We start from the raw sequence: 26,910 nt of genomic DNA, 5'->3' as shown, positions 1-26,910 counted from the left end.
CAGGTGGAAGATGGGGTGAGGTCCTTGGATACTGAATATGAGGAGTCTCGGAACCAAACCACTTGATACTGGTGCAGCATGTGGAACAGAGTGGAGCATCCTATGCTAGGCTTCCTTTTTCATATTCTATTTAGCTTCAGTTATTTAGTTACATTGGCTTCTTTGTATTTAAGCTATTCAGTTAGCTTAGCTTATCTGTATTGTTTTAAACAACACTATGGATTATTATTTTTGGTACTTATCTATAGTTTTTCCTAATGTGCTTTGAATTGTTATACTGATTGTTCATTTGATAAACTGTGAGATACTCTGGCCACATTTTTGGGTGGGTGGGGAGGTGGCATTCTAATAAACTGAAACACTGATGGCATTGCTGTGCCTCTTAAGAACATATTTATGTTTCCAGGGCCTTCGAGAGTGCTTAATTTTAGTGGGCTGTTGTGACCTTAATTCTGCTATGGGTCAACAGCTACGTTTTTAAAAAACCTTTATTGAATTTTAAATTGCTTATGCTTTTAGAGTTACTGAACACAATCCTTAAAACTTGACATGCAAAGAGGTTGAGAAATGTTTTGATAAATAAATAGCAGAAAAATATCCCACAATTCTAGCAGCACGGAGACAGTGGACAACAGATGGGAACCATCAAACATACTAATCATTTGTAATAGGCCACTTTTGAGAGGCCATTCCTTTGAGGGAAAGGAGACAGATGTATGCATGCGTCATAAAGAGAGCTTGATTTATCTAATAAGAAGGGTCAGGACTCAGGCCCCAAACCTGGGGAAGACACAGCCTTTGGGGCTCTCTCATCAACCCTCAGCATCACACAGCCGTGCAGGCAGGGGCTGATGGGAGATGCAGTCCAAAACATCTGGAGGGCATCAGGATGGGAAGGCTGGCATAGGCTCTGGCTACTCAATGGCAACAGAAACATCACATGTTCATGCTCAGAACACCTTTTATCAATACAGTTTCATGTGGGATTGCCTTTCTCCATATATGCCCGCTTAACCACTTCTATCTGCAAAACGGACACTTAGCAGATTTATTGAAGCATCTAATATGGCAAAGTTCAAGTACTAGAGAATAGGCTTTGCTCTGAGTTCAATCCAGGTAGGGCTACAAAAGAAACCCCCTGGCTGAGAGCTGCAGAAAGCTGTGTTTCCTTAAACAATGCAGGTTTGGATAAGAGTACCTGGGCTAGTGTAACTCAGCAGGGCAGTTTCATATGTTCAAGAAAGAAACCCACATGCCAAAACAGAATGTTTAAGAAATTCCAACGGAAGCTGATCCAATTCATTATTCTTCAGATTTTCACACTCCTCTGAATTTTGCAATACAGTTCTTTGTTCATAAAAGCACTGAACTGTGTAGTTTTAGAATAAAATACATTCAAAAACATATGCATGGAGCTAAAATGTGTATTTTAATATACATCATCATGCGGGTTCCTTTGAAGATTAATGCGGGACTTATGGATGAGCAGGTGCAAAACCGAGCACAGATCACAAACAAACTGATCCACCTATCCCTACTCAAAACACATGTACTGCAGATGGTAACAAAACTACAAGGAGGGGATCTGGAATGTGAGAGACAGAGAGGATGATGATTGGGTAGCAGGTCAGAAGGGGGCAAAACAGGACTGGGGAACCTCAGGCCCTCTAGGCCTCTGTATCTGGATTCTCCCCAGAACACACCGCTCACTGGGCCTGCACCACACGCTTCCTGAATTTAGAGAAAAGGTGAACAAGAGGTGAAATGATAGAAGTTTATAAAATGATGCATGGCAAACTACGGAAATTATTCTCTCTGGAGATAGCCACCAACTTGGAGGACTTGGGAGGAGGATAGGCCAAATTTATGGAGGAGGTTATCAACAGCTACTAGCTATGCTCTGCCTTCACGGTTGGAGATGGCAATGCTTCTGAACACCACTTGATGGAAACCACAGGTGGGGAGAGTTCTCTTGGGCTCTGCTCCTACTTGTGGGTTTCCCACAGGCGTCTGGCCACTGTGATAACAAGATGTTGGACTAGGTGGGCCACTGACCTGATCCAGCAGGCTCTCCTTATGTTCATAAATAAAATGAGTCATCCCTTCTGTGGCCAGGGATTGCCAACTGTTGCCATTTTGGGGGAATGCTCAGTATCCCAGGCTTGTTCCCTCCATCCCAAAAGGTTGATGCCACCTATGCATGTTCCCTTGCCATCACAGCTCCGTCTGGGCCCATTTTTTCACCCCACACAGTGGTACGGAAGCTGCCTTTAGATGAGCTCTGCCCAAGAAGCAGAAACTGCACGTAGACATGGGGGCCCTGTGCACAAGTATGCCTGTTTCCATGAGGATTTACTCAGTCCTATTTGAATATCACATAAGCAGGTAAAAGATTAAAAAATATATAATCACATCTATAAAACATCCTGTTTCATAAGACTATTGTGGCTGCTGCTGCAGCAGAGGGTCCCTGCGCTCTTTTATGTTTCAAGTAACACAAATTTGGGATGTAGAAACTGGTGTCTGAGCGAAAGCTCTTCCCATTAAAACAAATCCCTCAACCAACATCTTCGTGTTCCTTGGCTCCCCTAAGGGCCTAGCTCTGCAGGGGGAAGAGCTCCTCTCTCTTCCCAGTATGAAGAGACTTGAAGGCACTCAGCACCTGGAAGGATCAGCCCACACTATTCATCCGTTTGAAAATCGTAACTCAAACAGTTCCCCTTCTTGCTTCGATCCCATTGCTATTTCATTGCTCTCTCTTCAGATTTCCCCTCTTTTGAAGCAGTAGCACAGAAGTTCCACATTGCACCCCTAAAACATTCTACTTTCCTCTATGTCTCCATGGCACTCTTGTCATTGGACAACGGCTCCCATTATTCCCAGCCAGATGCTCTGTCACCAAGTTATGACTGCCCCTTCCCTCTCAAGCAACCAGGGTTGAAAAGAAAGCGAAGGTTCTTTTTGGCTGGGCGGAGGGAGGAGATTGTATGTGAGCAAGACTGTGTATATAGGTATCATCTGAATGTGTATGTATATGAACTGTATGTCCACACGAACATGGCTTGAGAGTATAGCCATGTTCACTTCTTCTTGCACATGCCCACCTTATATATGTGGCCCCCAGGGTAGAAAAGGCTCTTTCATTCCTGGGCTAAAGCATTTCGGTAGCAATGGCTGTCAAGTTCAATTGTTTTAAAGGGAGATTAGGCAAATTCAAGCTTTCAAGGGCTACTGGGCAGAAAGGCTACCTCAAATAACGGGGGAAGATGGTTGCACTCATACGCTGCCTCTCTGTGCAATTCCCAGCCCCAGTCTGCATCGCACATTGAAAGCAGTATCACACCACGTTAAACAGGCATTTATTTATTAAAATGTACATACCACCTGAAAAACTCAAAGCAGATTCCAAAAAAGATAAAACAATAAAATCATCGCTAATAAATTTACATGGCTTCCTTCAAGGAATCTTGTAGTTTGCGAAGGGTACTGAGACTCATTAGGGGACACCTATTCCCCTCACAGAGTTACAATTGCCTAGGAAGAGATACTTGCTTTTATACAACTTTGGGAAATGCAGCTCTGTATGAAGAATGGGTGAACAGGGATCACCTCACAATTCTCAGCACCCTTAATGAACTACAGCTCCCAGGATTCTTTGGGGGAAGCCATGACTGTTTAAAGCGGTGTCATGCTGCTTTAAATGTATAGTGTAGCTGGGGCCCCCAGAGGCATCTGGCCTGCTCTGCCTGAAAGCAGAGGGCTGGAACAGGCAGACCCATGGTCTGGACCGGCATGGGTTTATTTGCATCATCTCACATCAAGCACCCAGATGCTCATGTCCCACAAACGCTGCAAGAATCTGCACCGCTTTCTGTTTCACAGTCCACACCCACACTTTGCACTCGGAAGGGCTCTGTGCATTATTAAAAACCCAACTTGTGGAGGAGACAGTCTTGCTGCAAAACACATTCAAAGCCCAACTATCAAGAAGTAACGCTGCGTCTCTTGCATTTTTACAGTGACCTCGGGACATGATTTCCAGCAAAGTGCACCTTATCTTTCTCTCTCTTTATACCTCCTCCAGGAGACTGCCAGATGCAAGGATTAAAACAAAAAAATCAATAAGGGAGAAGCCCTTTCCTTTTGAGCAGAAACTGAATGTTGTAAGCGAACACACCGACAAAACACTTTCAGCTGGCTTTGCCTGCTATACAAAACCCCCCGATCTGCTTCCACCAGAAGCATCAGTTCCAGATTGTTTTGGGGGTGGGGAGGGAAGCAGGGCTCTTGGGCAAGCACCACCCTGCATTCCTTGCCACTTCCACCACTGCCCATTTACTGCCCCCTTCACTATGCACCCAATTCCCAGCACTGCACAGGAGGACACGTCCAAGGGCGGGAGCAAGATTATCCTTCCTCTGATTCTCAACATTGCTCACACCCTTGGAGAGGAGAACAGGCAGCAGTGGCAAGAGGGGTGGAAAGGGGCTTTGGTGGAAACCTTTTGAGAAGCGAGACACAACCTATCTGCATAGCCCCACCCCCTCATCTGCATAACAGGACCAAGGTTCCATAGCTTGGTCACCTGGCTTAGAGTGTGACGGACTGTTAGGGATTTGGCTTTTATCACTGAGACAAGGACAGAGCCTGTATAGGTAGGTTGGCTACATCAAACAACATTCTGCCATGTCAAAGCCTGAATACAGTCATACCTTGGAAGTTGAACGGAATCCGTTCCGGAAGTCCGTTCAACTTCCATAACGTTTGATGCTTCTGCAGCCAAGCAGAAGTTGCAGAAGCCCCACTGGACGTTTGGCTTCCAAAAGAACGTTCGAAAATCAGAACACTCACTTTTGGTATATCAAAAATTACTGATATGGTTATACTATCAGAAATACAAAGACAGGTAAATATGAAATTATTGTTTATATTTGGACAATTTTTCAGCTGTTCTTTATTGGAAGGAGAAAAACAATCATTTCCTTAATACCAATTTAAACAATTTATTTAACTAAAACAATAACGTTATAGCATATGTATCCATGTTTGTTAACTGATGTGGTTAAACGACTTTTAAAAAACCAAAAACTTACCAACTGAGTTTTAGCACACATGAAAAAAATTAAACAAATCCTTATTTCCTGATGAATAGCCTTTGGACTATAATGTAACTTAAATAGAAAACTACTATCTTTAGAAAGATTTTTCCTCCAAAAGCATTTTATTTTAAAAATCCGATTTAAATTAAAAAAATCTGATTTATCAGATTTAAATAATAAAAAAATCTGATTTTTAAAATTTATTTTTAAAACATTGATTTTTATCCACCCTGCACAGCGTAGATGTTTTCTGGCGGTTACCTGAAGACACAAATCATCAAGCATGGGGCCATACATGGAAGGACAATCCCCCAACAACTTATACATATATATTTATTTCGGTAACTTGGTGTACATCACCCCATTGACTTTGCCACACATTCACTTGATCACAAGCTAAAGCCCCTTTAGCGCTTCCATGCTCAATAAGGGATGGTGGGAAACTAAGCAAGCAGGGCTAGTGAGTGCCAATTGTGGCTCCTGTTCAGGTGAGATGCTGGAACACAGTGGGGATGTGGAGTGGCATTGAGTAATCGGGACAGATTGGGGATCATACTGGTTCACTACCCAGCAGCCCTGGGTAATCCCACTGCCCATTTTGAGACCCACTGTTCTTAAAGTTGTGCTTGTTGAAAGCTGCCTTGGCTTGGCATGAAGGGCAGGTGAGGAATTTGATGATGGTGGTGAGCATTGACTGGGATGCCTAGATGGACATGGGAGACAACAGGGCAGGCAGAAGCAGATGCACATGCACCACTCAAAGGCCTCAGCCTGGGGGTAGTGGTGTTGGCACAGCAAAAGCTGCCCTCTGAAATCCAGGAGGAGCTGCAGAGGCAAAGAAAAGTTGATCCCATTGACAGTGGCTACCTCCTGCTGCCTACAAGGCTCAGGAGGCCCAGAAGGGCAGCAAACAGGCATGGACATGGCCGTAGTGCAGACTGCTAGAAACTTCCAGCCACAGGCACCAGCCTCCTGGGCCAGGATGACGACGCATCAGGAATGAAGGACCAGTTGACTAAGCAGCATCAGCCCCTCTCTTCCTGCAAGCCCTTGCCCATCTGCCAGAAAAAGGGAGAGGAAAGCGTCCCCCATCCCCAGTGTTCAAGTCCTGCTGAATACAATGGAATTTCCTTCTGAGTTAATTGACTGCAATTGAAGCTAGCCATTTTCGTGGGCTTATGTACAGCAGCTGTCACAACCTGGTGCCCTCTGGCTGTGTGGAGGGCACCAGGTTGGGGAAGTCTGATTTGCAAGGCTGCCTTAGAAATCACAATCCCAGACCTAAAATTAACAGATCTGCAGTCTAGAAAACCAGTTCCACAACGAAACGCACGAGTCTGACAGTGCGACCTTATTGCCAAAATAATATAAATCTGAAACTGAGCCACGTTACCTTTCTCTGACCTTTGAACAGCAGAAACTCAAAATCCAATGCACTGTGATGTGCCTGTGTGTTTGCTCCCCCCCCCCCACCAACTGGGTTTAAACAAATGGTGTGTGTGAAATCACATGTTTGTTATGATGGCTAAGCTGGTCTCTCCTTACTTCTCCAGAGGCCCTCATTCCACTGATTTCCTTGTGTTGCAGCACGGAGCAAGGGCGGCCATCTTTGGCCCTGGGGGCAGGAATTGCTCCATTCAGCACAGCCTGCCTTTGCAGCACTCAAATTGTCCTAATCTCATGCTTTTAACTCTGCACTTAACAGGGTGGGTTTTTTGTCATTTAATTTGTCTTCATATTTCTGGAGTTCTCAGATACTAATTGCACAGGTATATACGTTACCTAAGTATTTCCAGGTGATGCTACTAAGCAACTGAAATGGAATGTGTGTTTGTTTTAATTTAAAAAATTGAGGTTTTCTGTATTTCCCCTTCTACCCTTTTGCCTAACTGCCTGCCCACCCCTTCCATGTTTTGTTCCTATTGTCCTCTAGGAAACTCTTTACATCGCTGACCTTTACATGAGAACTCCCTAAAGGCTTTCTCCCTCAACTTGAATTGGATCGAGTCCTCCGCAGCCCCTTCTCTATTGAAACAGAACATGGCTTCCTCAAGAAAAGCACATTGTAAGAAACGGGAGTTGTGCGTGCATGTGTGAGAGATGCATCACGATTTAAAAATGAAAAATAAAGCCTTTCAACTTAAACTTGTTACACCGCACTGCAATCAAGACTTGGAAAGCTGGCTGCCGTGGCTGCTGAGGTTTCCAAGTCCCTCCCGTCCCATTTGCAGGCTACAGATTGGTTTAAAAAACATTAGGAATATGTGATAATAAAACAGCAACACAAACACAGAGCATGTCTGCAATTATTTAGCAACTGCCACCAGTGAATTTATCCACCTAGATAAATTATCTCATGTGTGAGAGTGTGTTCGTAATATGCGCTGAGTTGTTTGTGGGGTTTGGGTTTTTTATTTTAAAATGTCGCCTTTGATGCTGCTAGAGCCTTCACAGGTTTTTTCTCTCTCAGAGCAATCACAGTCTGTCATGTAAATCTCCACCCAGGTGTCAATGTGTAATATGGCCTCTTTTGTGTTAGGAAGGGTGAAAACATGAATGAGAAACCCAGAGGAGACGGCTCCGAGACACCAACGCTCTGATGTGTTGCCTTGTAAAACACAGCATTAGCCTGGCAACTCTAGAACGACACTCTTGGGAGAGTTGATCTCAGAGAGAGGCCAGAACTAGCTCTTGGAACCTCTTTGTGCACACCACTGAAATGAATGGTGCCTGGATAATGAATGTGAACAAGTTTAGCAAGGGGGGAATGAATGGGCACCCTCTTGCGAACATAGGAAGTTGCCTTAAAAGGAGTCTGATGCTTGGCCCTCCCAGCTCAGCGTTGTTTACACAGGTGGGCAGCAGCTCTCCGGTGGTACAGAAAAAGAAGCCTTCCCAGCCATACCTAGAGATGCTGCCAGAGGCTGGACCTGAGACATTCTGAATGCAAAGCAGGTGCTCTACCACTAAGCCCTTCCCCAAGTAACTCGCCGCTCATTTCCATGGGGTTTGCTTAGATGTGGGCTCCTGGTGGCCTGGATGATGCCTCAAGCGGAATGGAGTTCATTCATTTTAACTAGATCCTTGTGGAAAGCATGGTGAAACCCCCCCCCCCCCGATGTGATACTGCTTTTTAAATCAAAGGTCTTCAAACCATAGTATGGGGTGGCAGGGGGACTCTGGGGTTCCTCAGAAAGCTGGATTCTACAGTTGCAGAAGGTTTGCAGAATGTTGACGCACCTTCAGTTCAGACTGGGGAACATGATACCTTGTGTAAACCAAATGTGTGTTCTAGAATAGAGGTAGCTGGATTTAGAGAAAGACAACATGGCTCCAGGGGTACAGTTGGCCAGGTTGGGGTGTGTGTGTGTTTCTGCAGCAGGCTCCCTGTCTCCAGCATCCTAGGGCCACCAATCAGCATGAAAGGGGAACTTTTTAGCCACGAAGAACTGTTCTCACCCTTTGTGCTGATTGGAGGCACTCAAGGTGAAAGGAGATGCGTCAGCTGCTGAGGATGGTCTACTAGGGTCACACCAAGGAGGAATTGCTCTTTATGCTCCAACACGGAGCATTTAGGAACACTAAAAACACAAGGGCTTCAGATTCAAGAAAATGGTGTGCAAATTCTGTAAAGTACAATGGGACTTCAAGGAAAACACAACTGAAGTCACTCCAAAGTTAGATATTGGAGGACTCCAAATCATTTGCTTATGTACGTGCAAGGAAAATGGTAGATCTAGCTGAGTGACCACACATGGGAGATCTACACTGATCATTGCAATGCACCCCAAATTATTATTATTGTGTAATCTTAGAAGGTTGTCTCATCATGTCTGCAGAGATCTTTGTAACACAGAGTTGGTCTGCCAATGGGTCTGGTGCCTGAAGCCAGTTCCCCATAGAGCACATCCTTGGGGACCCTGCCATCTTCCATTCTGTAGACATGGCCAAGCCAGTGTCTCCATTGTCTCCCAAGACAGATAAGACAACAATGAGAAGGTTGTATAATCTTAGAAGCGGGTGTGGTTAGGAGGGTGTGTGGCTGTGACTATCACAAAGGGACTCTGCATTGCTGAATCTTACACTACACGGCTACATGATGCCTCGTCCACATTCCATCTGCAGAAGCCAAGTGGACTGGGAGTTAACTCTTACTTCAACTGCTGGTGATAGGACAGCTTTTTGCACTACATCTGAGGACATCAGGATAACACAGGGGCAGAACAAAGGCAGTCTGCACATAACAGCACATACAGCTCTGACCCCTTCAAAGGGAAACAGCCATGGGTGGGACCAGCTCAGGAAGAATGCCTGGGCAGGGGGGGCTACCGCTTCTGTCCCCTTCATACCCTGAGGCAGTAACCTCAATCTGCCTAGTGGCAGGACCCATCCTTACCCTAGAAACCTCTGCACCATCCATGGTCCTACAGCAGACCCATTTACCTGGCTGACAGGTAAATGGAGAAATGTTTCCCAAAGGTAGAAACTTTGATAGCCACCACTTTAAATGAGAAAAGCAGAAATGTTGAAATTTCAGCTCTGGTGCTTTATGTTACAATTATTATTATTTCTGTAGCACATAATAATAATAATAATAATTATTATTATTATAAAAGAACACAAAGACACCAAAAAAATGTAACAGAGGAAAAAGTAATACAGAGTTGTAGCATAAAGGAATAACCAATGTTGCAAATTACAATCTTTACATGGCACTTTTGAGAGTTCAAGGTGGTTCATGCCCTTTATCTAGGTAAAACTTTAAAACAGTCTTGTAAGGCAGATCCGTATTATTATCTCCACCTTGGAGATGGGGGTAGATTTAGCTATGGCTCAACTAAGATCACCTTGGGAATTTCACATTAAACCACAGCTGAAAACAAACTATTAGTTGATCGTGAATGAGCAGTGCGCTGGTACAGGCTGCTCAAAAGTTTCCACAGTGCTGCTCCCCTGCTGCCGCTGCCATACCACAGACAAAACAAACCTTATTCTGCTGTCCAAATCCAGGCTTGTGCTTTGCTTGGATGAAACAATGAACGGCAAGCTTAGAACGAACTTTGTGGTTTATTTGGAGTGACACAAACCACAAGCCTGGATGACACAACATGCCAGACTGTGGCTTGTTTCATCCACCGCACAGCAGCAACTGGGGAGACGTGCTGTGGGAGCTTCTGAGCAGCGCATATCAGTATGCTCCCCCTTCACATTAAATCATAGCTTGTTTTAAACCATGGTTTAACGTGATGTGTGAAATAGGCCAGAATGTTGACTGATGGATAAGATCGTAGGGAGGAGCCTGCCAGAATAGGCCAGTGGCCCATCTAGTCCAGCATCCTGTTCTCACAGTGGCCAACCAGATCACTGAGTGAAGCCCACAAGCAGGATGTGAGCACAATAGTACTTCCCCTTCCTGTACTTTCCAGCAACAGGTTTTCAGAAGCATTTACTGCCTCAGGCTATGGAGACAGAGCACAGCTATCGTGGCTAGTAGCTGTTGATAGCCTCCTCCTCCACTAAATTGGTGGCCAGCACTGCCTCCTGTGGGAGGCAGTTCCGTAGTTTTAACTCTTCATTGAATGAAGTAGTACTTTCTTTCATCTGCCCTGAATCTTCCACCATTCTTAGTTTCTGGTGTTCTGACACACACATGTGGCTGAATCGGAAAAGGCGATGGCTTTGACCAGAGATTTAAACTTGTGGGCCCCCAGTTGTCCTTCATGCTGAGCAGTGGCTAGATGGAGTCTAACAACAACTGGATGAGCAGTGGTCCCTTACAATGGTAAGCTTGGCATTCTTGACATGAAAAGTAGCTTCACTTGCTATTAATGCAATGGAACTAGCTTCTTTAAAAATCTGGTCAAACCAGCCAAACTGTGCTTTGATTGTGACACAATTAATTCATTCCTGGCGAAGTATGATAAGCCAACCTGGCAAAGATGGTACGTTATGGGGAACAGACTGAGGGATGGACCTGTTCATTCACATCCAAAATGTGTTTTGAATATTCCAGAGCCATCAATTATGGGTTACCAGGCAGTACACCCTCTTCCTCTAGAGTAGCTCACTCTCAAGTTTGAGGAAACTAGCAAAAACCTGTTTGGGAACATGATTTTATTTAATTAATTTATATACCTCCCTTCATGTGAAGATCTCAGAGCAGTTCATAACTGGAGACTGCTGTTTTTGCTCTTTACTGCCTATTTATTAATTGCTCTGTTTTACTGAATTGTGGTTCTATTTCCATATATTTTCAGAAATTTGACTCCTCCTCCCCTTCACCTCCAAATCCCAGAAGATTTGGATAATTTTCAGGGTATGATGGACTAAATATGTGAGGTTGGTTAGGGGAATTTCATCCTGATATGCCAAGTGGTAGTGCCTTTATGCTGTATGATCTAATAACAGGTAACAACTGGAAGATCTGATTAACAGAAATCAGGTAAAATGGAGAAAGGCCCTCAGCACTCTAAATATTATATTTCCAGCAAACATCTGACAATAACATTGAGATTTGCAACAATAATAACATTGAGATTATGGACTAACTAACATCTCTGAAGGCATTATGAATGGATCAATAAAGTATAAGGGGCCAATTGCCTGTGCTTTATAAATCATTATGAGAGGCAGAAGACACAGAAAACAGAACTAAGCAGATGCAAGAGGGAAGTCCGATTTCTTGCTGCAATCTTGCATGCACACTCCTGGAAATAAGCTGCACTGTGCAGAGTGGGAGTTACTTTTAAGTAAACATGCATAGGGTCACCCTGGGGCTGGGCAACCATTACAAGATAGGTGCCCATCACAGTAAACCATTAGTGCCCATCACAGTAAACTGTGGTCAATGGGATACACCAAACACAGAGATCCTTTCCAAGAGCAACAAACAATTTGCTCAGATAAATCATGACTGGCAAGCCAAGCATAAACCTTGGCTTAATGTTGTGGTTTGGCCGAAGGAAAACAAAGCACAACCCCTGGTTCTGATGTAATGCTAAGCCAGGAGTCATAGTCTGTCGCTCTGATGGTAAACTACTAACCATTGTTTACCGTGACGTAAAAATGCTGTCTTTGTACGAAAGGTAATACATGTAAGATTTAATGTTGTTAACAGTTATTGTTCTTTAAAACTCCTGTTATTTATTATTATTACTACCTTAGCTCACCGTTTGCTTTCAGGCTGATGAATTCTTTAAAAATAGAATTTCATGAGTTTGCCATTTAGAGGGATTAGGGAATGACTGGGTTGTATCTACAGCCAGGCCTACTCAGGGTAGATCCATTGAAAGCAACGGACATGAATAACATCGGTTCTGTAATTCCAGCAGGTCTACCCTGAGTAGAACATAGCTGCATACAGCCCTACATTATAATTTATTATACATTGCCTTTGTTGTGCACAATGCCTGACAGAGTACACAAGTCAGGTCCCAACTCCAAGGGGTCTACAATCTAAAATTTGACACAAGGGAAACCATAGAGAAAGGAGAGAGAGGTGGAGATAGAGGTAATGAAGGGAAAGACGGGCAATTATTTCAGTTACACACCTTTCAAGACCAGGAGCAAGCCATCTCTTTTAAGGGTTTTGATAAATCCAAAACCCCAAGATTTACTTGGGACTTTACTGGAAAGATAATTTCCTGTCCTATGCAAGTTTACTTGTAAGTAAGACCCAAGGAGCTCAGTAAGAGTTATTCCTGGATGAGTATATATAAGGACTGCAGCTACAGGCAATGCATCTGTCCCCAGTGGGGAAAATAAAAATCCCACTCAACTCAGCAGGGCTTAATTACAAGTAGTTCAGGCTGGATATTTTTAACTGTCAAGGCACTCTAACTGAAATTTAGGTTATAATGGAGATGGCGAGCAATGTAGGTGGGGATGCGGGAGGAAAGTTAAGTGCCCTGGACCTGGATCAAGACCTGCATATATTCCAGTTTTACTTCCCAAAGGGGTTTTTCCTTATTGCCCAATTAAGTGCATGTGCGTAAGAACTTAAAAAGTTAGGAGAATCCCTCCCACCTTATTTCTTCAAACAGACGCCTTCACCAACCACATAGGAACCTTAAGCATTGTTACCTTTCTTTCAGTCTGCAAAAGCTGGTGACAGAATCATTGAATCGCAGAGTGAGAAGGGACCTCCTGGGTCATCTAGTCCAACCCCCTGCAACGCAGGAATCACACCTGAAGATTCCCCGACAGACGGCCACCCAACCTCTGCTTAAAAACCTCCGATGAAGGAGAGTCCACTGCCTTCTGAAGGAGTCCGATCCATTGTTGAACAGCTCTGACAGCCAGAAAGTTCTTCCTACACTTTAGTAAAAAAATCTCCTTTCTTGTCATTTAAACCCACTGTAGGTCTCAATAAAAATGAGTTGGCTTCCATCTTGGTCATGAAAGGTGTTGCTAAGAAGCTTAGTATCAGTGACATTGTAAATATCCTCTAACAACTACATATTTATCTAGGAAGGTGAACCAAGCCAAGGTTTAGGGGATGCAGGCAAGACCATTCTTTAGAATGAGTGTGGGGAGCCACTGGTCCTCTTGCTGTTACTGAACTACAATGCCCATCAACCTCAGCAAGAACAGCCAAGGATGATGGGAGTTGTAGTCCAACAACATCTGGAGGTCCAAAGGTTCCCCCACATCTGCTTCTGCGTTATTAACAGGAGTGACTCTCTGGAAAGTTAAACTAATGAAACAGAGAACATTTGAATCGGCGAATAAATGTGGGAAACTGTTAGCATGGCAGTTGAAGAAGAGACAAAAAATGAACACAGTTATAAATTTAGAGATTGAAGGAAGAAACATACAGAACCCTTTGGACATTAGAAAGTGTTTCCAGAGATACTTCAAACAATTGTACACTCAAGGGCCGCAAGATGAGGCTGAGATAGAACAATTTTTGACAAAGAATGGACTACCAAAACTGTCACAAGACAACAGATCAATCCTGAATTGTAAAATAACACGACAAGAGATTGAACAAGCCATTCAGAATATGCAATTGGGCAAATCTCCAGGGCCTGATGGGCTTACCTCCAAGTACTATAAGACATTGAAAGACTATCTGATACAACCGCTGATGGAGGTAGGCAATGAAATTTTGGAAGGGAAGAAGGCGCCGGAATCGTGGAAAGAGGCTTTTATCACATTGATACCTAAGTCAGAAACTGAAAAGACACAACTTAAGAACTACCGTCCCATTTCCCTTCTAAATGTGGATTATAAAATTTTTGCAGACATTTTAGCAAGCAGATTTTAAAAAGTCCTAAATGAAGTAATTCACAAAGATCAGGCAGGCTTTCTCCCAGGCAGACATTTGTTTGCTAATACAAGGAACATTATTGACATTTTGGAACTTCTGCAAACAAATATTAATACAAAAGCTGTGTTAATTTTCATAGATGCGGAGAAGGCCTTTGACAATATCTCCTGGAAATTCATGAAGAAAAATTTGGAAGGGATGGGAGTGAGACGGGGATTTGAAAATGGGATAGATGCAATCTATTCAGAACAGAAGGCTAAACTGATAGTTAACAATGTGGTGACAGAAGAATTTAAGATTGAAAAAGGAACACGTCAAGGCTGCCCTATCTCCCCTTTGTTATTTATTTCTGTCCTGGAGGTGCTCTTGAATATGATTAGAGGAGACCGGTTGGTTGAAGGAATATGGGTCGGAGAGAAACAGTACAAACTTAAAGCTTTTGCAGATGACTTGGTCTTGACATTACAGGAGCCAGAATCTAGTACGAAAAGAGTATTACAATTAATTCAAGAATTTGGCCGGGTGGCGGGATTTAAATTAAATAAGCAAAAAACTAAGGTATTAGAAAAAAATTTGAGAGTTATAGAGTCAGAAAGGTTTCAGAAAGAGACAGAGTTAAATGTGGTTAAAAAAGTAAAATACCTAGGGGTAAATATAACAGCAAAAAATCTGAGTCTATTTAAGGACAATTATGAGAAATGTTGGTCAGAAATTAAGAGAGATCTAGAAAGTTGGACAAGATTGAAACTTTCCTTGTTAGGCCGTATCGCTGCTATAAAGATGAATGTATTGCCAAAAATGCTGTTCTTGTTCCAAACTTTGCAAATTGTGGACAAAACAGAGTGCTTTCAGAAGTGGCAGAGAGATATTTCTAAATTTGTCTGGCAGGGCAAAAAGCCCAGAATTAAGTTTAAGATATTAACTGATGCGAAAGAAAGAGTGGGCTTTGCCCTGCCAGACTTAAGGCTGTACTATGAAGCCGCAGCTTTCTGCTGGCTAAAAGACTGGCTGCTTCTTGAAGACACTGATGTATTAGATTTGGAAGGTTTTAATAATGCTTTTGGTTGGCATGCATATTTATGGTATGACAAGGTTAAGATTAACAAGACTTTTAAGAACCATATTGTCAGAAAAGCAGTGTTTAATGTCTGGACAAAATATAAAGATTTATTGGAAAACAAAACTCCAAGGTGGCTTTCACCATTGGAAGCTAAGGCCCGGAAAAGACTCAATATGGAGGCCAATTGGCCGAAGTATTGGGAAATATTAGAAAAAGACGGAGATAATTGGAAATTGCAGAGTCAGGAGAAAATGAAAGACAAAGTGCGAGATTGGCTACACTACGCTCAGATTAAAGAAGTTTTTAAACTTGACAAAAAGCTAGGATTCCAGGTGGAAAAATCAAAGTTAGAAACGGAACTGTTAGAGCCTAAGACTAAGGTACTTTCAAAAATGTATAACTTGCTGTTGAAGTGGAATACACAAGATGAAACGGTTAAATCGGCTATGATAAAGTGGGCACAAGACATTGGATATAATATTATGTTTGAGGACTGGGAGAGGTTGTGGACTACTGGGCTGAAGTTTACTGCATGTACTGTTTTGAAAGAAAATGTTATGAAAATGATCTATAGATGGTATATGACCCCAGTCAAACTCGCAAAAATATATCACATGTCTGATAACAAATGTTGTAAATGTAAAGAAAATGAAGGAACATTCTTTCACCTCTGGTGGACTTGCCCTAGAGTGAAGGCTTTCTGGGAAATGATATATAATGAGTTGAAAAAGGTATTTAAGTATACCTTCCCTAAGAAACCAGAGGCCTTCCTTTTGGGTATTGTCGGCCAGAACGTGTTAAAGAAGGACCGAACATTTTTTATGTACGCAACAACAGCAGCAAGGATACTTGTCGCGAGGCATTGGAAAACTCAAGATCTACCCACACTGGAAGAATGGCAGATGCAACTGATAGACTATATGGAACAGGCTGAGATGACTGGCAGAATCCGAGACCTGGGAGAAGAGACGGTGGAAGAAAATTGGAAGAAATTCAAGATTTATCTACAAAAATATTGTAAATTGTATGAATGTTAAGAAGGATGCGAGAGTATAAATAACTGGGCACCATTAAGCTAGATGAAGTGAAATATGAAGATAAGCTAAATTTAAGAAAGGACAAAAAAGTTTGGAAGTTCTAGGTTATATTTAAATCTTTCATGATTTGAACAAAGGATAGTTAAAAATCAGAGATATAACTTTGGAAAATTAGATAACAAGAATAGAAATAAGGGGATAAATTTGCTGGAAAAAAATTTATAACAGGAACGCAGGAGCGGGAGATGTGAGGGAGTCCAAAGAAGTGAAGAGAATTATGTTAAGAGATGTTATATTGTATTGTTTATTGGCACTGTAATTTTAAACAAAATTGTTAATAAAAATTATTTAAAAAAAAAAACAAAAAACAGGAGTGACTCTCGTCTGTTGTGCCAAGAGGTATGAGAAAACCTCAGGATAAGCTGAGGTCTCCCTCCCTCCCTGGTTCCTGATACAAAGCCAGCCAAAGTGTGTATCTGCTAACTGGCTGTCATAGAGCTCTGGCGGAGAACAGAAGAAGAGCCTGCTGGGTCAGGTAAATGCCCCATCTATTCCAGCATCCTGTTCTCACAGTGGCCAACCTGTGAGGAATGTGAAAGGATTCAAGCTCAAGAAACCTCTCCCCGTCCTGTGGTTTCCAACAACAGGTATTCAGGAGCATTGTTGCTTCCTAAGAGAAGATGCTTGCCTGAAGACCCTATTTGCATACCACACACCTTTGTGATCACCACCCATAAGAAGCCTGAAGTCCTGCAAGTCCTTTCCCTCTCCACCCCTGTTCTAGGAAAACCCCTTCGCTCGTATTTCCGAACTCTGGAGGACCAAACCCCAAACTTAAAACCATGCTGAACCCTTCTAGACCGCAAGCAGTTTGTTTGTTTGTTTACAGTGGTACCTCAGGTTAAGAACTTAATTTGTTCTGGGGGTCTGTTCTTAACCTGAAACTGTTCTTAACCTGAAGCACCACTTTAGCTAATAGGGCCTTCTGCTGCTGCCACTGCGCGATTTCTGTTCTCATCCTGAAGCAAAGTTCTTAACCAGAGGTACTATTTCTGGGTTAGCGGAGTCTGTAACCTGAAGCGTCTGTAACCCGAGGTACCACTGTACTGCATTTATGTGTCACCTTTCCCCCTCCAAAGTGTGCAGGGTAGTGTATGTTATTCTCCTCCTCCTCATTTAATCCCCACAGCAACCCTGTGAGCTAGTTCAAGCTGAGAGACAGTGACTGGCCCAAGGTCAGCCCAGCGAGCTTCATAGCTGAGTGGGGATTTGAACCTTGGTCTCCCTAGTCCCACACTCTAACCACTACACCATACTGGCTTTGCTCCACGTCCCTGAACCCCTAATTCTCCTTTGCCCCCATCAGTGCTTATCAATTTTATACTTAATCAGTTAAGGCTCAAGGGGACCCAGTAAAGAATAGCTTCCCCTCAGCTCCCTGTCACAGAGGAGATTCCTTTGCCTTAAAGTCCAAGTTGGTTTTCACCTTTAGATGATCAGGGCGAGAAGTCAAGAGAATCCTGGTGTATTTCGGCTACCTAATTCTAAGGGAGACTGCTAAGTGGTTCCTCTTGTTACCCTTGCATCTGGGAAGTATATCAATGCCTCTAAGAGCCACTGAAAGAGGATACAAACATATGCTCCCCTCTGGAATAGGCAAAATCTCTGGCTCTTCCTCTCTCACCAGCTCCTAACCCATTCTTTACCTCTTGGTCTACCTCACTAATGAGATTTCCCACGCTACACTGGTTAGATGGTACTTTGCACCTAGAACGTTTTCACTTCTCCAATTTGCTGGCTTTTATGTCCACTGTACATTTCCCCTCCTCTTCCTTATTTGGCTAAAGAGTCACTGCCCTCTCCTTTTGAATTATCCTCAAATCGCTGCTCCTTCCCCATTTTTTCTCTCTCACCTTTTGCTTATTAACTTCAAGCACCCTTGCTTCTGGAGTTTTAACGACAGAGCTGCCAATTGGGTTCAATGTTCTGTATGCGTTACTATTTTTATTGCATTGGTTGTTATGATCATCATTAAGAATATCTTTTCGTTGCATTACTCCAAAACAACTCTAAGCAACGTACAATCACAACAGAAATATTAAAAGCAATAAATATTAAAAGCCTAAAAAAATCCAAACGAACACATCTATACAAACAAAAGGCAGGTCTAGAAGATCCTGTCCCACCAAAAAAGACCACATTCACATACAGTGGTGCCTCGCAAGACGAAATTAATTCGTTCCGCAGGTTTTTTCGTCTTGCGATTTTTTTGTCTTGCGAAGCACGGACTTTGGAAAAGCTTCAAAAATCACCAAAGTCTTCAAAAACCTCAAAAAAGGCTACCACACCGCGTGCTATGAGTTGCTCCTCGAAGTGAATGCACGGTTTTAAGAAAAAGGAAACAAACTTGCAAGACAAAGGAAACAAACTTGCAAGACGTTTTCGTCTTGCGAAGCAAGCCCATAGGGAAATCCGTCTTGCGAAGCAACTCAAAAAACGAAAAACTCTTTCGTTTTGCAAGTTTTTCGTCTTACGAGGCATTCGTCTTGCGAGGTACCACTGTAAAAGCCCCTTCACTTAAGGGCCAAAACAAATGCCCAGGTAAACAGGGAAGTTTTTGCCTGGTGCCTAAACTAGACAAAGAGGGCACCAGGAGAGCATCCTTGGGGGAAACATTCTACAAGAGGGGAGTCACCACTGAGAAGGTGCTTTATACCAGGGGTGGGGAACCTGTGGCCCTCCCAACGTTGTTGGATTCTAACTCTCATACGTTCCAGCCATCGTGGTCAATGGTCAGGGATGGTGGGGCTTGGAAATCCAGCAAGATCTGGATTGCTGGAGGGATCTCATTTTCTCCTCACAGCAACCCTGCAAGGTAGGCTAGGGTGAGAGAGTGTGGCTTGCTCAAGGATGGATTTGAATGCAGAGCTTGTTGGGACAAGCCCACATCCAACCCGACACAAGCATAAGAAGTCTGACCTGCCTTGAAGGTTTGTTTCCTGAGATAACGTTATCTCACAAATATCCTAAGAAGTTATTATTATTTATTTCATAAAAATTTATACACTGCTTAATGGAGGGGGTGGTGGTTAACCATCAAAGCAGCAGCTTACAAAAAGAAAAGATAAAACAATAAAATAATCAATAGGAAAAAACTAACAGCAGTAATTAAAAACTTTCAAGAAGTTAAGATTACAACAGACTAAAAAAGACTGGCGCTTGCATCAACTTTCTCAACACCTCTGTAGGCTTCTCTAAATGAAAAAGCTTTTAGCAGGTCATGACAAGAGTACATTAAAGCACTTGCTTGATGTTACTAGACAGGGAGTTCCAAAGTTTTTACAAATGCAGAATGGGTATTTTGTGGCACCTATATCAGTTCCAGTACAACTGCTTGAAGAGGTTAATTGGGAACATATGGGGTAAGGGGTAAGGTGCTACAGTTAGTGCAAACATCAAATTACATTGTCAGTAAGTCTGCCAGTTAGCCATCATGTGAAGACAGGAAGGGAGTATCAGTGCCCTGTGATTCCTCCTAAACCTCTCTCCCTCTACTCAAAAACTCGGCCCAGTTCCCACTTTGGAACCAAGAAAAAAAAGGGGGGAGAGCCTCTAGGGAAGAATCAGTGGAAGGGTTAAGCTCCCCCTGACTGCCACCACCAATTTGGCCCTGTAAATGCCCTTCCTGCTGCTACCCATGAATGTTAAGATACAGGGTCCTGCTAGGGCATGTCATTTTAGGGGATGAAATTTTATTTTTGCAAATTTCTTCAGTGAGGAGTCTGGCTATTCAAATCTGCTATTATTTTTGTGATTGGACAACATTTAGCTTGGTAAATCTATGTTTGATTGAAAAGCATATTAACTGCTCTTGGAAAACCAAAGCATTTTCATGATACCTTTTGAAAATTTCAGGTAATGCTAAATTATAATATAATATAATATAATATAATATAAAATATATAATATATAATATAATACTGCAAGTTCTTGGCTATCATTTTTAATGATTTCTATGCAATTTTACACACATTTTACTTATCAAGCAAAGCTAAATTAAAATTAATGTAATCAAAATATCTTTTGAATTCCCAAGTCATATTACAACGTTTTAGAACCCCTCATTTTTGGAATTTGAAAGTTGAAAAATTCAGCATGCCCTAGGTCCCGCTCCCTACTGCCATTTGTCTGACTGTGATATTCAGACAAACAGATCATCCTGTTTGACTGGTCCTCCCCCAGAGGTTTGTACTGTAAACTTTTTAGTTGTGATTCTTTCATTGCAAGGAGTTGGACTAGATGATCCTTGGGATTCCCTTCCAACTCTTCAGTTCTATGATTCACCACACCTAAATTAAACTTAGGAATTAATTTTCCTCAAGTCTCATTTTTCCATGTTTCATACTCGTTTCTCTTCAACAATTCCAGTGTGGATAATACTTTAAATATTTCCAGTTGTTATTTTCCCTCCTTTCTCCCCACTCCCGCTTTTTCCTTTAATCATGAAACAGATGTTTGGGGCTGCAGCACTTTCTATGAACTTCTGCGTACATAATATCAGCGGCTTCCAAACCTTCTGCCTTCAAGCAATTCTTCCAACATTGGCTTTGCAGCTAATGGACATGGACTGCATTCTGCCGGAGATTATGGGAATCCCGGAGGCTGTCTTACACTAAATCAGACCATGGGCCCATTAGGCTCAGGACTGACCACACTGACAAGCAACCACCTTCCAAGAAAATGCCTTCTTCAGCTCTACAGGGAGATGATGGAGGCTGAACCTTGGACCTTCTGTACAACCAAGCATAAGAACACAAGAACATTCCTGCTGATCAGGCCTGGCCCATCTACTCTAGTCCAGCATCCTCTTCCTATAGTGGCCAACCAGATGCCTGAGGGAAACCCACAAAAAGGACCCGAGAACAAGATCCCTTTCTCCACCTGCGGTTTCAGAGCTGCTGGTATTCAGAGGCACTGATGTCTCCAACTGCAGAGGTAGAGCATAACCATCATGGCCAGTAGCCACTGGTGGCTCCGTCTTCCATGCATTTGTCTAATCCTGTTTAAAGCCATCCAAGATGGTGGCCACTGCCACTGCCTCCCGAGGGAGCCAGTTCCATAGTTTGCGCAGTGTGAAGTAGTACTTTCTTTTCTCTGTCCTTTATCTTCCAACATTCACCTTCGTTGGATGTCCACAAGTCCTTGTGTTATGAGGGAGATGAACTTTTCTCTATCCACTTTCTCAGTGCCATACACAATTTCATAACCGTCTACCAGGTCGCCTCTTCCTCACCTTTTCTCTAAACTAAAAAGTCCCAAATGCTGCAACCTATCTTTATAAGGGAGTCATTCCATCACCTTTATTTTATTTTTTTCATTCATTCACCTTCATCATTTGGGTTGCCCTTTGAACCTTTTTCAAGTCTGCAATATCCCTTTTTTAGGTGAGGCATGTGCTTCCATGGAGCTACTGAAGTGTTCCAGAGCACATGTAGAGTTCAGGCAGGACACAGTTGGCCCTTACTAGCACCATGAATTAAAAGCATGTCCTGCAATACACCCCACATCCCCACTACCCTCAGTATGACTTGGTAGGAGACCAACCATAGTCGACATGGGCCAAGCTCCCTTCTATCTTCCTGGTCTCCTCATGGCTGGGAATGATGGGAGTTGTGGTCCAAGGCATCTGGAGGGTGTCAGGTTGACAAAGGCTGCCCTATGAGGCCCCAATGAAATGCACTATACATTTCAAACAGTGTCCTATCACTTTAAAGAGCAATGGCTTCCCCCCAAAGGATCCTGGGAGCCGTAGTTTGTTAAGGTGGCTGAGAGTTGTTGGGAGGCCACCTATTCCTTCTCTCAGAGCTAAAATCCCCAGAGTTCCCTGGGAAGAGGGCCTGATTGTTAAGCCATTTTGGGAACTGTAGCTCTGTGGGGGGTATAGGGGTCTCCTAACAACTCTCAGCACCCTTAACAAACTGTAGCTCCCAGAATTCTCTGGGGGAAGCCGTGACAGTTTAAAGTGATATCACAGCACTTTGAGTGTATTATGTGAATGTGGCCACTTATATCAGGAGTGGCCAACCTTTACTGACCCAAGGACCACAACGAGGACTGGCCAACCGTGAGGGCTGTATGCCTCCTTCGCACAGATGTGCATACACACATTCAGACGAACACACAATATTCAGACCCCAGCACTCTTTTGCTAATTAGCAAAGAAGCAGAATGGAGTTCAGGGATGGAAGGAAGTCCTTGCTTTACCTTTCCTCCCTCTTCTGAGGCTCCACCATCTTGGGAAACAGAAAGGAGCCCTTCTTCCTAAGACCTTCCTACAATAGCAGCACCCCAGAGGGAGAAAAAGGCCCCCTTGAAAGGTAAAAAGAGGCAACTGATTTAGAGACATGAGGTGTTTTGGACACCCAAGAAAGACCAACAACAGCTAGCAAAGGATGAGGAAGAGGAGCAAGCTGAACACAGATCAACAACAAAAATAAAATTCTTTTCTTTGCAAAAAAGGCAAATGTGGGAGGCACGTTTGTAGAGGGCAGATATGACCTGTGGGTCTGCTACCCCCACACAGAAGAGTTTTTGAAGAACCCAGTTTGAAAGCCTCACAACCCAAATCTCTCACTTGCATTGTTATATTAAGCATATTTATGCACTGGGCTGATGCTGTCGCAATAAACTTCAAATCAGCACCTTCAAATAAACAACCCCTTAGAAATCAGACAGCAGGGCAGCGTAATTAATCATCTTCATAGTTTAAATGATAAATATTTCAGGCCATGATTCTTTCCTACAGGTCATTAAAGTATTCCACTCCATCTACCCCGGAACGAAATCACAGCCATAGTGCAGGATATCTCTACTTTGGGTTTAGAGGTTTGCCAGAATCAATGCAAAAAACTCAAATTCAAAAAGAAATTGCACAAAAAAATTGAGCTTTCAGCAAACACTTTATCCTTCTGAGAAGAAATCATATTTCCATATTGTAGAAGTAAAGGTCATGTATCATACATGTATTATCTCACAGCCAAACTTTAGCTGCTTAGGCAGAGACGGGGTACCTGTGCCCCTTCAAATGTTGTTGGGACTCCAGTTCCCATCAGCCCCAGCCAGCATGGCCAATAGCCACAGATGATGGGAGTTGTAGCCCAGCAAGACCTGCACTGAGGGGCTCCAATACATTACGCACCAAAACAAACCCAGGTTTGCTACCAAGTGTACTCTTGACAGTGACAGGGAAGCTGCAGACAATCCTGGCCCTCGGAGCAGTGAACCTATGTGATCTACGTGAGCAATCATGTGCCTGTCTCACCCATACGCTGCATGTTTAGGTGCACACTTATAATGTGTGAAGCAGAATCTCTGACAGCCGAGGCAAACATGGAGTCAGATCAACAGACCCAGGAAGACATTCACTGGAAAGTTCTTGCACAATGAACCTACAAAAAGCAATTAAGGATTTTCTCAACAGCACAGAAAGCATGCACTGGGCTTGTGTAGGAATCTTTCTAACAGATTTATCCCTCTGTCTGCAGACCTGGTACTAATTCTGAGACCTGAAGGGTCTTCTTTTAATGAGAGCTTTGAAAGTTTTGCATATGTAGCTTCCTCTTTTTTCAACTGTGAGTCTCTGAATCATTATAAAGTATGAACCAAGCCTCTGTTAATTGCCATTACATCACACATTTGGACCAGTGAATTGCAACCCACCCCCATCTATCTGATGCCGACATATTCTGATGCAAATAAAAATCAAATCCCATCCATCATTCAGTTTTTTGGGGGGGATCCCTAAAACTTAATCCAAACACCTTCCCAGGACAGCCTCCTCCCCAGAAACTCAGCATCTTGACAACAAGCTTTACAAGATAGGTGGGTCTTTAACATCTAACTGCTAGAATGGTACACTACTCAGATATGTGCAGCAACAAACTTATGCGCAGCTACAAAGATGTTTGCCCTGAAAGGCACCAGCAAACACTACAATTCTGCACGTTTGCTTATTAATTACTTTCGGACTTGTGTGTCTGTAAGAAAGTGCTTACAGGAAAAGATTGCACCTAAATGGGACTTATTTCCAAATAAACTGGAAGAACCAAGAAATGACAATGCAGCGGAGAACCGTCAACAAATTACTGTCTCTCAAGTCAACCTTGAGCACATTAATTCACATATGAATACAATTTCTTTCAGCTGCACTTCCTTTTTCTGTTTCTGAGCTCAGGATTACTGCAGATGAAACAGACTTGCAAATTAAGCTCCATCGAAACAATTTCAAAACAAAAGTGACTGGAGAACAAGTGAGCAAATTCCCACCAGTGACAAATTCACTGAAAAGGCACAACCGGAAAACTCTTTGCGAACTCTCTTTGGGGCTGCCAAGAGTGTGCACACACCTGGGTTAAAATCACCTTTCAACGGGCACATTTATCTAGCTACAAAGCAGCGGTACTGGCGAGGGCGGACAGCAATCGCAACAGGTGCTTCAAACACAACGTTGCAAGACGGAAGGCGGGGAATGTATCCGAGGGTTCAATCTGGAAACAGCACAAGCATTTCACAGTCTCCGATTCTACTCGTCTTACGGCTGAATTCCCGCTATCAAAGAGCGTTAAGTTCCATGCGTTGGACGCTGCCAGGAAAAGTGTTGACCTTACCTGGAATCTGGGTACTTTGTCAAGGTGGCCAGGCTACTGGTGTACATGTGTCCTCCTACATCAATGTGCACGGGGGCGTTGGATTTGGTGAGCTGAGCTGGGAGAGGGATTCCTTGGGCAGCCAATGGAGAAACCGGAGACCGTGTTAAAGACAGCCGGGACATCGCTCTGCCTTCCTCCTAGAAGCCCCCGACAAAAAAGAGAAGAAGAAAAATCCTCTTAAGCACAGCTGTCCTTTACCTTGATTCCAATGAGATCACAGATCTAATAAGATCATTTTTGCATCTGCCTGATCACATATTCAGCTAACAAATTATTGCCACCTTCGTAATTAAGTGTATTTGCATCATACTCTTCAAAGGACCAGCGGGCAAAGAGAAAAGATGCTTATTAGCAATAAGAAATCAAGCGGGGGGGGGGGGGATCTTTTTCAAGGTGTCAGCCTCAAGGGGCATAAAACAAACTGCAAAATTCTAATTAAAGGTCGCGGGCTTATGTGTTAGATGTGAAATATCCCCTGACAAACGAATAACCAATTTGTGAATTGGGATTCAGGGGTTTTTGCAAGTTTGTCTCAGTAACGAGACACCTCTAAATTAGTGACTTCCTCAGTACCTAAGGCATTTCATTTAGACATGTAGTAAAATTCGCATCAAACATAGAACATTTTTTTAAAAAAAACAACTACCTACACAACACAACTACTAATACCTATTTTTTATCTAGAGGAAAAGCCTTCTAGCTGAAGAGAAGGCTAGAACAAAAAACGTCATTTAAAAAGTGACCACTGTTACCTTCTGTATACCATTTCCAAATATCTTGCGTTCTCAGCTGAAGTCATATATTACAGACCTATCTAGGCATACAGACAACAATCCTGTTTATAGTCAGTTCTTTCTTTCTTTCTTTTAAAAAAGAAGTTTAAACTCAAAAGACTTTCTTTCCATAAATGTATTCACTAAAATTCAGATTTCCAAGAAAATGTCAAGAAACTTTGATTGCCCTCAGCCTTCGAGAGAATAACAATCAGATTTTAAACTTTGACAGACAGTAGGTACTTCAGTTTGCTTTAATGCTTAGAAACTATTCCGACACGTAAGTGGTATATAAATTAATAAATAATAATCTGGATAAAACAATACTGTCGCACATACCGGCAACCAACACAAAATCTTGCAAGACATTCCAAGTGGCACAGCCTATAAACTTCATTTCTAAACACACCCACCCACCCACTCATTACAGCAAAATATGCCAAATATTACAGCTATGAAACATTTCAGAGAATAATTTAATTGACTTGGTATTTTTATTTGCAGTCACAACACAGAGCATCTATAGTCTGCTAACATCCGACAGGCACACCCTATGCAATATTTCACAGTGAATTTCCATGTCTTACAGACTCCTTTGACCGTACTTCTCAGAATCCAAAGTCTCCCTTTTTAACATCATCACAACAATACGATTAGCTTGGACAAAATCACCCCAACAGGCAGAAAACATTTGCTTTTCCGAATTGCATAGAAACTGGCTGAAAAGTAATTTTGGGACATCGGTACAAAGAATATAAACTCCACATTTAATTGACTGTTTTGCCACTCTGCCACCAGAAATACATCACCCCATTACGGATCCACATCCTTTTCTGTCTTGACACGCAGAAGTGCAGAACGGACATCTAACTTGAGTGCTACCCCAAAGATTAGTGCTGTCCCAGAAACTTCAGCCAGTTGGCAGGAAATTATCATTAGCATTTTGACAATAGCACCACCTT

General features: G+C 42.8%; 1 protein-coding gene across 5 annotated transcripts in view; it reads right to left on the bottom strand.

Moving 5' to 3' along the window:
* Positions 1-26,910, bottom strand: part of KCTD15 (potassium channel tetramerization domain containing 15) — a 68,070-nt gene that overhangs the window by 34,871 nt on the left and 6,289 nt on the right. For 4 of the 5 annotated variants that reach the window (XM_079988480.1, XM_079988479.1, XM_079988481.1 and 1 more), the window contains exon 2: positions 25,134-25,312. In XM_079988480.1, the coding sequence (XP_079844606.1) occupies positions 25,134-25,297 (164 nt within the window). In that variant the 5' untranslated portion in view covers positions 25,298-25,312. Of the gene's footprint in view, positions 1-25,133; positions 25,313-26,757; positions 26,830-26,910 lie in introns of those variants that run through there. The other variant, XM_079988478.1, reaches the window with a different exon arrangement.

The sequence above is a fragment of the Podarcis cretensis genome, assembly GCF_951804945.1.
Source record: "Podarcis cretensis genome assembly, chromosome: 8".
NCBI lineage: Eukaryota > Metazoa > Chordata > Lepidosauria > Squamata > Lacertidae > Podarcis > Podarcis cretensis.
Note: the sequence above shows the minus strand (reverse complement) of the source record. Positions and strands in the feature narration are given on the sequence as shown.